Here is a 13,924-nt window from a genome sequence, read left to right on the forward strand (position 1 = left end):
ACTCACAACCCCGAGATTAAGAGTTGCAGGCTCTACTGAATGAACCAGCCTGGAGGCCCCCATCTTAACCATTTTTAAACGGTCAGTATCATCAACTGCCTTCACACTGTTGTGCACCCATCACCACCACATCCACAGAACTCTTCCCATCTTGCAAAATTGCAACTCTGTACCCATTAAATCATAACTCCCCATTTCCTCCTTCCTTCAGCCTCTGGCAACCACCCTTCTACTTGATGTCTCTATAAACTGGACCATTCTGGGTACTTTACATTAAGTAGAATCATACAGCATTTGTCCTTTTGTGAATGGTTAATTTCACTTAACATAATATCTTCAAGGTGGAAGAAGAAATTTTTAAGCCACTTTTGTTTCAATATGTCCAAGAGGGCTTCCTTGACTACTTGAAGTACCACTAAATGGTGTTTATTTCAATGCCATGTCAAATTCTGAAAAGCAAAATTTTAAAAATCTTCCTGTATCCTCTACAGATGTAGCTTTTGGTTTCTGAGGTTTTTTTATGTGTACTTTTCCAGCCCAGGTTTGGGGAAAAATATAAAAACCTAGGTTTTTTTTTTTTTCTTCTTCTTTCAAATGTATTTCAAATACTCATCTAGTTCTGTAGTTCTGGATTGAGGATGTCCCAGAATTCTAGAACTTACTGGGATCATAACAAAAATTGAGAAATAACTGATAACCTGAATGAGTGTGAGAGAATAAGATATTTCTTCTCAGAAACTTAGAAAAAGCAATCTTCCTTCCATCCTCTCTTCCTCTTTCTCTTTTTCTAGTAAGTGATTTCAGTTATTTCTTACATAGTATTATTAATTAATGTTAATTGTAAAGATTAATTCAGGGGCACCTGGGTGAATCGGTCAGGTTAAGCGTCCGACTTCAGCTCAAGTCATGATCTCACGGTTCATGAGTTCAAGCCCCGCATGGGGCTCTGTGCTGACAGCTCAGAGCCTGAAGCATGCTTCGGATTCTGTGTCTCCCTCTTTCTCTGTCCCTCCCTCCCTCCCTCTCTCTTACAAATAAACATAAAAAAATTTTTTTTAAATGTAAATATTACTACAGACATCATATTGTGTTCCAACATTTGTATCTTCTTTTCTTTTTTTATTTCACTTTATTGACGTATACTTGACAAATAAAATTGTAAGATATTTAAAGTGTGCATCATGCTTATAATGATATATGTAAACACGGTAGAAGGACTCCCCCATCTATCACCTCCCATATTTATCTCTTTTTTCTCTTCTTTGGAGAAAGGCATTTAAGTTCCACTCTCTTAGCAAATTTCAGTTATACAACACAATGTTATCAACTGTAGTCACTGTATTACATCCTCGGGCTTCATTCATCTTGTGTTTTCTTTGTCAGTCCCAATTCTGATGTATCATATGGACAAATACTCCACTCCCTTTGCATCCTTGGTTCAGTTCTGCCAGCTCAGTTACCTTTAATTTCCTTTGGAAGATACCACTTGGCCAAGACGGTCCCTTCCCTTAAAAGCATTTCATATTCTAGAGGGAGGCAGGTACAGACCCAACTAACCAGTGTGAGTGAGACTGTGAGGGGGCTGGGGAGCCACAGTAACAGATGGACAGGGAACACCTCAGGGAAGAGGTCAGTGAACTCCAAAAAGAAGGTGGAGCTTGAGCTGACACTTGTTATTATTATCTCCAGTAATATATTTTTGTTATTTCTAATTACTTTATTATAGTTTAATTATTACTCTAACATTTGTAGCTTCCTGAAGTTAATTTATAGGTAACAGAGATACAAGGATAGCAATATTTCATAACCTCCTCCTCCACGTACTAAATGTTTTCATTTACTATTTTGAGTGTTGTTCTTCCTAAATCCAGCCATTCCTGAACCCAGCTCTTCCTTATCTTCTAGCAACTTCTTTCTTTGGAGTATAATGGAACTTATTTGTAATGCTTTATGCGCCCTTTGAAGTAGCAGTCAATCACATAATGGCAGGCCACTTCCGTAGGAGGTTATTTCACATATTTCAAGGGGACATTATCTGATCTCTGGCATGTCTGAACCTCCAGAATTATGGCCTGTGTAGTGGCGGGTTGGGATGCCATGTTTCCAGGCTCAGGATGGGTCCCTCTGCCAAGCCTGCTGTTCAGGGTATTGTCCATTCCACACAGACAGGTGGTGACAACTATTACGTTTAACCCTGGGCTCCACTTACTACCAGGTAAATCGGAAGATTTATTATCGGGCCTTGTGGAAACTAAAACTGCTGAGTTGTAATTTCTTTAGAAGAAAATCTAATGGGGGAAGAAAATAGCATGTACTGTAGTCTTTTACTGAAAATTTTAAAAAGTATATATACTTCTAGCCATGTTGGAGATAGCATGAAAAATTGAGAATAATTCTGGATAACCCTCTGTTATATGACAGTATTACCTAATACACTTAAATCCTTCTACCTAACTACTTATCCTATTGAGTACTAAAGAGTTGGAGAGTTATATTATCTTATGACTACACAGTCATGGTGATTTAATTTTTCTTTCTAGCGACTCTCAGCTTAGGACCTACAAGTATTAAAAGTAAAAATACTTGCACACCCATGTTCATAGCAGCACATTCACAAGAGCCAAAAGGTGGAGCAACCCAAATAGCCATCGATGGATGACCAGATAAACAAAACGCGGTATCTACGTACAATGGAATATCATTCAGCCTTAAAATTCTGACACATACTGGAACATGGAGGAGCCTTAAGGACATTATGCAAAGTAAACTGTTACCAAAAGACAAATACCACATGATTCCATTTAAAAACGGTTAAGATGGGGGCACCTGGGTGGCTCAGTCGGTTAAGCGTCGGACTTCAGCTCAGGTCACGATCTCGCGGTCCGCGAGTTCGAGCCCCGCGTCGGGCTCTGGGCTGATGGCTCAGAGCCTGGAGCCTGCTTCCGATTCTGTGTCTCCCTCTCTTTCTGCCCCTCCCCTGTTCATGCTGTGTCTCTCTCTGTCTCAAAAATAAATAAACGTTAAAAAATTTAAAAAAAAAAATAAATAAAATAAAATAAAAATGGTTAAGATGGGGACGCCTGGGTGGCTCAGTCGGTTAAGCGTCCGACTTCAGCTCAGGTTATCATCTCACGGTTCATGGGTTCAAGACCCGTGTCGGGTTCTGTGCTGACAGCTCAGAGCCTGGAGTCTGCTTCGGATTCTGTGTCTGCCTCTCTCTCTGCCCCTCCCCTGCTTGTACTCTCTCTCTCTCTCAAAAATAAATAAAACACTAAAAAAAATTTTTAAATGGTTAAATGGTTAATATGTATTTTATCACAATTAAAAATAATTTTAACAATAATCATTATTATTTAATTTTAGTTATTTTCTAAGTGAAAGCAAAAAAAAAAAAAGTAAAAATGCATCTAGGGTGAGGGGGTGGAGGGGGATGAGGGGAAAGACTTTTTATTCCTGAATTTTAGATGCGGCCTAGAGATTGACATTTCTGCTCCTGCTGTAGTTCAGAAAAGATGCCATACTCCCTGCTGTTTCCCTCCCTAAGTGGTTCTTAACCCCTCTTGAGTTTGCAGACATAAAGCTGCAAGTTCCTTGAAGTCCCTCAAACCATCATTTGGCAAAATAAAGGTCTCCAATTTATAAAGGATGCCACCCATTCCAACCTGGGAGGTGCCTTCCCAGGAACCTGGTGAGCTAGACCCCCTTCCGTCTGTTAGAGGTGGTATCCTGAGACATGTGCTCCACTTCCACATGTGCCCACCCGCTCTCTCCTTCACAGTCACTGGCATTCAGTAAAGAGAACTAGGAAACAATGGTGAGAAATGCCCCACTGTACAATAAGAAGTCTCTGCTGGAAGCTGGGGCAAAGGCCAGGGTACTAAGGAAGTGACTTCTTGCTCTTTCCAATACTGAAAGGATACGCTAAGAAATAAAAGGGCTTCACATAAAGGGAAGAAGCAGGGAAAGTCTATGCTCAGCAGGGGAGGGCGCTAGGGACAGTCCTGAAGACTTCCTGTCAAATTTACTTTACACACTCAATTCCAATCCCAGCATTTCCACATTTTATGATTAATCGACTCTTGGCTATTTCAACAGAGGACCATACCACCAAGTTCAAGGACCCCCAAGTGAATTCGTGGAGAGAAGAAATTCATCCGCTCCTGAGACACACAGAGAAAAGAGGTCAAGACTGTCAACTCAGGAATTCAATCATGCAGAGAGATGCGACTCCATCCCAGAGCCCTGCCTACTCTCTTACCTGATCCACTCCGTCTTTGACCTATTTCTTCTGTTCCTGTAGAACAGATTTTAAAAATCATACATTTGGGGGCACCTGGGGGGCTCAGTCAGTTAAGCGTCCGACTTCGGCTCGGGTCATGATCTCATGGCTGGCTTATAGATTCAAACCCCACATCGGGCTTTGTGCCTAGAGCTCAGGTCCTAGGCCTGGAGCCTGCTTCCGAATCCGTGTCTCCCTCCTTCTCTGTCCCTCCCCTTCTCACACTCTGTCTCTCTCAAAAGCAAACAAACATTAAATAAATAAATAAACAAACAAATAAATAAATAAATAAAACAAATAAAAACAATACATTTGTTGCCCCCCCCCTTTTTTCTTTTCGGTGGGCAACATTCTTTCCTTTCAATCTCTGGTTTCCTCATGACTCCTGCTAGCAAGTGGAGGAGGTTTCTCAATTTACTTTGTTTCTAAACAATACTTTCAAATGCAATTTTTAATTCACTTTCTATAATATATATGTATGGTAATCAATAGTTCTGAAGCCGTGCTTTCGGTGAACTTCTTATAACCTGCTAGCTTTATTCTCAGTATAAGACATTTATTGTTCACTGGAAATATGTTTCCTAGAAAACCCATCTAAAAACTAGCTTTATGCACTGAGCTTTCTGGAAATTTCTATTCCACAGTGCCCATAGTTTAATTCAGAGCCATAGTTTAATTCAAGACTAACTCACAACACTTAGGGAAGGAAAACTAGAGGCATCGTTTTTATTGCAATAGGGGTAAAATCTTAAGGATGTAGAGTAGTTAACGGTGTATTTAACAAAAGGCATTTTGTCTCAGAAAGTTCCTGTTAATCTTAGTTAACTGAATTCAGGAACTCCAGTTTTTGTTCCGACAGAGACTACTAATATGGACTTGAGCAGAACTGCCCCACCAGGGGAAACCACAGCAGATGTGTTGGAGACAGGGCAGTGCTGAGAGGCCAAAGGACGATGGCCCCAGATAGCATGTTCTCAGCGTGAGGTCATACTCCACCGGGATGTCTGGGAGGATGTGGCATGCATGCTTCTTACACTTTTTTGCTAGTCAGCTCAAGCTCATCGCATAAGGCCCTTTCTACATTTCCAGAGCACATTCGCTTGCATTATCGTATTTGCGAGTGATTTAGCAAGTTCTGAAATGTACACAGCGTTCCAAACACAAAACAATGCAGCATGCGGAGGATCATCCCTCCTGGATCCGTTCTTACCTCTTCCTTAGGGTCTCTGAAGGATGAGTTTAAAGTTCCTCCTCTCCTAGAAAGAGAAGGTTTGGTGGTGTCTTCTTGCTGCCCAAAGAGCTCCTCGATGGTCTTTGTATCGATCTGGTAGTGATGCTGCTGCCTGGCCGCCAAAGTCCAGATGTTGGTTTTGCCACGAACTTGCTCCTCCGGAATGGTTTTCCAAAAAAAGTTTCTCATCCGCTTTTTCTTACCCAGGTGGCTGTAGCCGTTCATGTGAGAAGCCGGGGGTAGTCCTGGAGGAGGAGGTGGGACTGGAGGCACCCCGGGGAGTGGAGGAGGGGGTGGAGGAGGGGGAGAGGGCAGAAAACCCTCTCCTGAGTATGGACATGGTGGAGGTGGAGGGGGTGGAGGTGGTGGGGGTGGGGGGGTTTGCCCGATCATGAATCCAGCTGCCGAGGCGACATTCCCATTTTCTTTATCGCTGACCAAGGAGACACAATTCATAACATGCATAGTACTGTTGCCTTCTAAGGAGATAATTTCTTGACCTTGGGGAAGCAGACACAAACATCAAACTTGTGTCATGCTTTTTCACCCGCTAGTCTGCTGCCAGAGAAAAAGGCAACTGTGTTGTGTGTCATCTTCCAAACCTACAAAGATAAAACAACTTTAAATCAGTACAGGAAAACCTGTGAATACTAGCTCTTCCCTCCAGAGCCTAGTGCCAGTCCTCGTCGAGTGGCTGGGTATTACAATCATCCAAAAGAGCATTAAAAGGGACTAATACTTTTCTAAATGTGAACCAAACAAATTTTACCTCCTGGAAATGCTGCCAAAGCAGAAGCAACAAATCAACTTGGGAACCTTCCATTAATCAATCAAAGACATATTTATTGGGAACCTGCTCACTATAGGTTCAGCAAGTACTGGTCACTTTATGAATAAACTACTTGCTCACTAACTGGCTCATTTTCTTTGGGCAATGGATACCCAACCCCTAGGGAAATTACCCAAATGGCTGAAGCATTAGGTATTAGTGTATGATCCTGCCTTTCACCAGTATGGACATGTCCCCTACCAATCACTTGGTCAAAGAGCATACTTTGCCTTGCATGTAATAGGCAGGGCATCTGGAGATGATAAAATAGTGACCAAACTCATTCCCCCGGAGTCAGGGCCACCAAGTCCCTGCTCCACTTGGTGATGGGGCTTCCCCACAAATAGAGGAAAAAAACACTAAATGTAAAGATTAAAGGTTGTGGCCCTAAATCAAGCAGCACTGCTTACATTTTAGACAAATCACCTCGCCTCACTAGACTTCAGTTTTGTCATTTGTAAAATTAGGAGGTTGGGATCCATTACATGACCTCTCCCATTGCTTCCAATGTTCTCATTTCAGATTCTAATTAAGCCACTCTTAGGAAACAATCAGAACTTCTTGCCAACCTCTTCTGCTTCTTCTGTGACATTACTAGCAAAGAAGACATATACACACGAGGATATGCTGTCCGTATCATACCTGCCATGTCTACCCCTAATCCACAGTCACTGACTAATTTTAGTAGCTTGTGTTTTTATGGACCTTTAAATGTTTGTTTTTGGTATTGAGTTGTTATGGACCTGATATGAAAACAGAGGTCAAAACAACTACATTTCTTCAGAGATGAGGACTGGTTCACTGAGGATGTAGGGACCCTCATGAAGTGAGCACCCCAACTATGTGGGCATGTAAAAAGGACCGTTTCCTCCAGGTCATAAAGGGCCACAGGGAAAGGCTTTTTTAGACTGGCCTTCTGAGTGTAATTATCCTTTTACAACATCATTGTCAGAGCTCACACTTACAGACACACATTGGTCAAACGACACTGGATTACGTAGGAGTGATCTGTCTGATAGCACTAATTCAAATATTTCAGATACTTTACACAGAACCATGTACAAGAGGCAGCATTGCCTTGGGAATAAGAGTGGAGAGTTCAGAATAGATTTTTCCCCCTCAGATCTCAGTTCTGCTATTTGTTTGACTGAGCAACCCAAGGTTATTTGATCTACATCTCAGTATCCTCGTTTATAATATAAAGATATACTGTTTCATTGGTTTGCATAAGAATAAATGAGCTACTACATGTACCAAGATGCCTGGGTACCATAGTTAGCTAGTATTAACAATAACCAGTATCATATGTCCATATGATTTCTCTTTACTTTCACACATTTTCTTCAAAATATGTATTGGGTTTAATAGATAAAATGCTAAGTTACTTCTGGCTGCTAGAAAAATACCTTTAGTAGTCCCATTCTTTGCTTTCTAAGTTACTAGGTTTGTCCTTTTTCAATATTCAGTGATTATGTATCATCTCTAAATTACAAGAACAAATGTTTTTATAAAACATTTGAATACTTAACTTTTGAAAACTATATATGGGTAAAAGATGGCACTGCCAGCTACTAATTGCATTTTTTAAATGCCGTTTTAACCATTTATAAGTGTACATCAGTGACATTAAGCACTTTCAAAGCGTTGTGTAGCCATCATCACTAGATAATTTTTTAGAAAGTAAAACTGAAATTATTTACCCAAGCCAACTTACAGCTCACTTGAGATGCAACTGGCTTTTAAAAGGAGTTTTCATAATTATCATTAGGGGCATAACTAGGCTGTTTTCATAGTTGGCACCCCTTAAGCAAATGACTCATTGTCAATTACAGTTTATAGTTATATTTGAACTCTTCTGTTTTCAAGACTGTACAGGTAATCTTGGCAGTTTATCCTTACATATTTTCAAATACTTCTGTACATAAAATATCTCATGTATTAAAGAGCTGCTAATCCTCCAATTCACCTCCAACTGCAGATATGCTGACTCGATTATAGATTACTCAAGAATAGGTGATCACCTTAAAAAGTCTCCATCCTAGAAAGCAATAACTCACTCAGTGCTGCGTAAGTATACATACAGATATACCGTTAAACCTCACACAGCAAATACAGATACTAAGAGTGAGAAAGACCATACACTTGGTCCTGCACCAGCACTGCTTGCTAACACTAAAGCTCTGAAGGATGCAAGTCTTTCTGAGTCTTGCGCATTGCACAGAACTACCAGATAAAAGCTTATCAAAGTAAAAAGTGACAGGTGTTAGTCATGCATTGGCATAATTCTAACCACTGCCCCATCTTGAGAAAGAATGCTATTTTCAAAAGTTAAAAGAACAAAATAAAATTTACAACACTGTTGCTGGTATGCTGTCTGGCTAATTTTTTCCCAGGGTAACAAATAAGGATCCTAGGCCCCCAACAGCTTCTAATGAATAAATTCTCCAGCAATGATTAGCTTAGATGCTAATGCTTTTACTACTGGCTTCAATAGGGCTTTGATAGGGCTTTCCCTTTGGCTGGGATTTCCAATGTCAAAGAGACATTGGAAAAAAAGTACAGACAGACATTCTAACCGTTTCCACAGTCTCATCAGGCAGTAAAACAGAGGATACACAAAGAACATTTGATTTACTAGGGTACTGTCCACAGTAAAGATGCAAACACATGCTCTCCAAATATGCTAGAACACAGGTATTGCGGGAGCCTTAAACCCACTGCTGTTTCTCACAGCTGCCAATTGCCAACAGGGACAATGGAATTAGCCTTGGCTCTGTCTGGAAAGTGTCAAGTGTCCCATCGATCTCTCCAGGGCAGATAGAGACAGGTTTGTATTTAACATGTCACCTACAGGTTGGGGACCTCAGCAGCAGGGAGGGCAACTGCTAAGGCTGACAAATGCCCAGCCCTGAGTAAAATGTAGGGCTGTCACTGTAAGGCTCTGAAGATAACTCTTCAAGTCCCCTGAGTGCTAATCATGACCCATCAGGGATGTGCCTGAGTGATGGACCCTCAAGGGAGGCGGTAGCTCCGTGGAGCATCTTTTAGCCATGTGAATTTTCAATAGGGGGATTCTGGGACCATGTCTTTAGCTGATCAGAAAGCAAAACGTCTTAGAATGTGAATGTTCATAAGGGTCTTCAACGAAGCCCTCTGGCCCAACAGCAAGCATTGCTTTGCTCTTGGTGTTCTCTTAAAGGGAGTGAGTGGGAGGGAAGAAGAGAGAAAATGTACATTTCATTTCACAGCATATTTAGGAGGAAAACATGTTCCTGAAAGTCAGTTCAGAGCTCAGGGTTCTCCTCAAAGAGGGTTAGTGGGGCCCTATTGCTCAGCACCTCACTCACCCTCTAGGTCAACAATAATCAAAAGTAAACCAGCCAAGGAAAACCCTCCAGGAAACCTTTCCCCTTCATTCCTGACTTGTGTCACAGATGAGGTGGGAGCAGGAAGGGCTGGCCCACACCCTTCTGATGACAAACGGGGCAGAGTAGGCCAGGTTTGGAGAGAAGCCGAACACTCAGCCCTATTTAATCTGGGGAAGAAGAAAGGGTAGGGAGAGTATGAGCGATTCTAAAATACGGAATTTTTGCTCTCACTCCCCGACCACCTATCTTTCAAAACCTTTCTTGATTATTAAACACAGAATGTCAACCACGCAGTCAAATCAGAGCTGGCAACATCCAACCCTTCACCTTGGCACTCCAGCCTGCAGTGAAAGAACCCAAGACTGTTTGCAGTCAGCGTGTTTAATCTGCAGCACAACATAAACACTTCACAGATGCCCCTGAGCGCAACACCCTCAGAGCAGAGAAAGAACGCTTGTTGTTCGAATGTGCTTTTTCAATTTCTCTCAACGTCCCAAAACCAAGAAAAAAAGCAAACGAGCGCCAAAGATGCTCATGAGAGAGGGAGGGAAGGAAGCGCTCGCCACTCATTCCAGGAAGACAACTATGGGTCAGTAGAGGGGGGTCACAGACGGCCGAACAGTAGGGGCAATTTCTGTGCAAACAGATGTTTGAACACTGCCGGGTCCTCAAGAAATTCGGCGTGGGGGACACCGGGGGCACGATTTCTTTCGCGAGGTCTAGACACACAGTTTTCCATGTCTCTGCACCGCCGAGCGGTCCACCGAGTCCTTCCGCCCCCAGCCCCGAGTCCTGCGTCCCGCCCCAGCCACTCACCAAAACGGCCCCGGCTCGGCTGCACGGAAGGCTCTGGGGGCGCCGCGTCCGCCGAATCCCTGGGGAGCGCGTTGAGGCGCCAGCGGCCGCAGGAGGGACGCGGGAGGGAGGTCCCGCGGCCGCGCACGAGCCCCGGGCGGCGTCTTTATCTGGACCGCTGCAGGAGCGGCGGTGGGGGAGCGGGCGCCGGTGCGCCGCGGAGATAGACTCCCACACGGCCGCGCAAGCTCGCCGGCGACCCCTGCGGCGGGGCGAGGGCGCGCTCCAGGGAGACGCAAGTGCCGGCCGTGTGGGAACCAGCGGGGCCGAAAGGGTCGACGCCGGGGAAGGGCTGGACCCTCCTCCTCCCGGGAGCGCCGAGCGTTCGCCGGTCTTCGGGCAGAAGCGACTGGAGGCGCCGCCGCACCAGCTCGCCGCTCCCGCGGCCCCAGAGGCCGGCTGGCCGGGGCGTGCAAGGGGGAGGGGGAGGGGGAGGGGGGGGTCTCTCGTCCCCGCCCCCTCGCCTGGAGGGCCCGGGCTTTAGGGTCCGCCCCCCGGCCCCGCGCCGATCCCAGGGTACCCGCCCCTCCACCCGGCAGCTGCACAAAGCTCCAGAAAGCCAGGAGGGGTGGGGAGGCTAACTAGGGGAGGTGTCTCAGTGTTTGAAGCAAAGCCGGCGGCGGGGGTCGGGGGGGGGGGGGGTCTCCTGGTTCGCAAACGCGAGCTCCACCCAGTCCTCGAACCTTTGCGGTGACACCTCCCCCACGTCCGGGGTCCGGATCCCGGGCGCAGGGTAGAAAGCCCTGGCGGCCGCACTGCAAATCACCAGATGGGAGCCGGGAAGAGACGACGGAAAAAATGTAGAGGAGAGACTCCTGGTGTTTGGTCAGAGGATTAAACCGAGAGCCCGCGGTCCTCGAGCTAGGGGCACCGCAGCGGCTGGAGCTGACTCACCAGCCCACCCGCTTCCTCCCCAAACTTCAAAGCTCAGGGCGCAGTTTGTAACCTGAACTTCGCACGGCCAGGACAAGTGTGCAAGTGCAAGAGCCGTCTTGTCCTCAGTCCGCATCACCCGGACGCGGTCCTCGCCAACCCCGCACCCACTGTCCGGAGGGCCAAGTCGTGGCTCCCCGCTGGCCGGTTGCGCGCTCTAGGACCCGGCGGGGATCAAGCGGGGGGGCACAGTTTATCCAAAAGTCTTAGCAGCTGAAACTAAATTAGCCAGGTCCAACCCGGAGGCGGCCCGTGACCTAGCTCGTTCTCTAGACGCGGGTCCAGGCCAGCCCGTCTTATCCTCAAGAGGCCGATCGCTGTCCTCTAGCGCAAGCACCAAAGTCACTCGGGTGGGTGTGGAGGAAGCGCAAACCTCCCCAGCCTTCCCACTGAGGCTCGAAGGCAGCCGAGACTTGGCGCCGCAGCCCCGGGTCCTGGTTGATCCTCCACCTTGGCCCTACAGAATCGGGAAGTGTCTGAGACCCGATGCCCCCGAGCAGCGGTCACCCCTGCCTCGGCCGTCCGGCTCCCACTCACCGGCGGCCGGCTCTCCGCGCGCGCGCTCCTCGCTCCCCACCGCTGTCTCCAGCACCAACGCTTCTTCCCGGGTCTCTGCAGCCGGGGCGGCCCGGGACCGCGAGGGGGCAGGGCGGCGCGGGGCGGGGCTCAGGCGCTGCCTCAGGTAACAATGCCGCAGTCCGGGCTGCTCCCAGCGCCAGCCGCAAAGCGCAACACGCCCTTTCCTGCTCGGCCCCTTCCCTCCTCCCACCCTCCGAGCGCCACCGTCGGCGCTGCGGTGCTCACCTTCACCTACGCGGGGCCCTGGGGGCCTGGAAGCCGCCACCCCGCACGCTGCTCCCCGCACCCGAAAGCCCCGGAGGGAAGTAGGGGCGGCGAGAAACCGACAAGTACGGAGTGTGAAGAAGAGTCGGGTGTCCTCGAGTAACCAGCAAGGGGAGGTGCCAAGCCGCTTCTGAGCCCGCAAATGCTTTCCACAAAGCAGCCTCTGCCGCAACCTCCCCGGCACCCCCTGCGCACACGCACTCTCCTGCACGCACACACTCCACGCGCGCGCGCGCACACACACACACAGACACACGCGCGCGCGCGCGCCAGTCCACCCTCTGCCCCCGTGCTTGTTTCTCCCTGGAGCACAAGACAGCATTTGGGTGAACTGTCGCAGCCCTTAAAACCGAATCCCGGTTGAGCCGGAGCTACCCAAAGGTCAGCTCTTCCGTAGAGTCTGTAGGTTTGTTACCTTTTTATATCTATATAATCTCCTCAGTGATGATGGTAACAGGAATCTTTCAGCTATACTTAAGCAAAGCAAAGTCCAGTGCAAGCCAGATCGCCTGAACGGACGCTGTCTGGGAAAGACTCCTCACAGGAAGAAACCCGGGACAGTTTAATCGCTTTTTTTTTTTTTTCCAAAGTAACTTGTGACTCCAGCCAGTGAGAAACATAGTCAAAAGATCCTGGGCAAGTCCGGCCCATCGGAAATCAGGTGGGGAGGTGCCCTGTGTGAGGATGAAGTCATCCTTACCTCTGACTTTGTGATCCCAGATAACAGACCGCACAGCCTTGCCAGCCTCTGGTGCCTCATGACTTCTGACTCTCCACCCTGGTCTTCAACCCCTGAACTCCCACGACAGAATTCCCGACCTCCATATGGATGGAAAAAGTGAAGCTATTAGGGCAAAAACAAAGCAAAACAAAAAACAAATTCCATGCCAGGCAAGAGCCCATATATCAGTCATTGAACAGGCTTATACTACACGTGAGGGGTAGGTCCAACCAAGCCCACAGAAAATCTTAAGGAGTGGGAATGTAATAAAAGGGAAATCCCCATGCTCAGGACGATAATATTAATCCCAAAGGAACAGCGACTGCACAGGCAAAAGCTGAATTATAGAGTATCAAAATCGAGGAGCCGAATGGTATCTTCTCCTTTTCTTTTATGTGGGCCTGGCCAGATGAGGGATCTACACCCACTGAACACTTCCCACTCTTCAAGCACCCCCCCACCCCCCCAACCCCCCAACCTGGGCTTTACCCACACTGTACTAAGTGTGCACTTTAAAATCAGCCACTTTTTTGAAGGGTCAAATCCAGTGACCCATCCTTAACCTCGTGTCTTTTTGATCTCCCTGCAGCATCCTGACCTACCGGCCTTCCCTTTGCCTCTCTGGCCTCCTCTGCTGACCCTTTTTGTCCTTTGAGGACAGTAACTAGATTCTTCCAACTCTTTATCTCTCATTCCCCCACGGGTGCTACCTTCTGACTTGAACCTGGAAGGTCCAGATTTTATGGGGCCTGAAGTTCGTACAACTCTTGAGGGAGCTTTTTAAAGAGAAATGATAACAACCTACAGACACAACACTAGGTATGTGTCCTTGGTAGTGTCCCGGAGAGTAAGGGGCAGCAAAACT

The 13,924-nt window shown here is 46.8% G+C and overlaps 1 protein-coding gene across 4 annotated transcripts in view; it reads right to left on the reverse strand.

Annotated features, from left to right (window-relative positions):
* The window catches only part of FHDC1 (FH2 domain containing 1), a 43,050-nt gene extending 30,161 nt beyond the window's left edge, over positions 1-12,889 (reverse strand). The window contains exons 1-2 of one of the 4 annotated variants that reach the window (XM_086704088.1): positions 12,754-12,889; positions 5,490-6,112 (exon numbers count right to left, since the gene is read on the reverse strand). In XM_086704088.1, the coding sequence (XP_086560214.1) occupies positions 5,490-5,975 (486 nt within the window). In that variant the 5' untranslated portion in view covers positions 5,976-6,112; positions 12,754-12,889. Of the gene's footprint in view, positions 1-5,489; positions 6,113-10,523; positions 10,968-12,032; positions 12,169-12,299; positions 12,569-12,753 lie in introns of those variants that run through there. The other 3 variants (XM_086704090.1, XM_086704087.1, XM_086704089.1) reach the window with 3 other exon arrangements.
* Positions 12,890-13,924: the final 1,035 nt, after the last annotated feature.

The sequence above is a fragment of the Puma concolor genome, chromosome B1 (genome assembly GCF_028749965.1).
Source record: "Puma concolor isolate L17-30 chromosome B1, mPumCon1.1.hap2, whole genome shotgun sequence".
Lineage (NCBI taxonomy): Eukaryota > Metazoa > Chordata > Mammalia > Carnivora > Felidae > Puma > Puma concolor.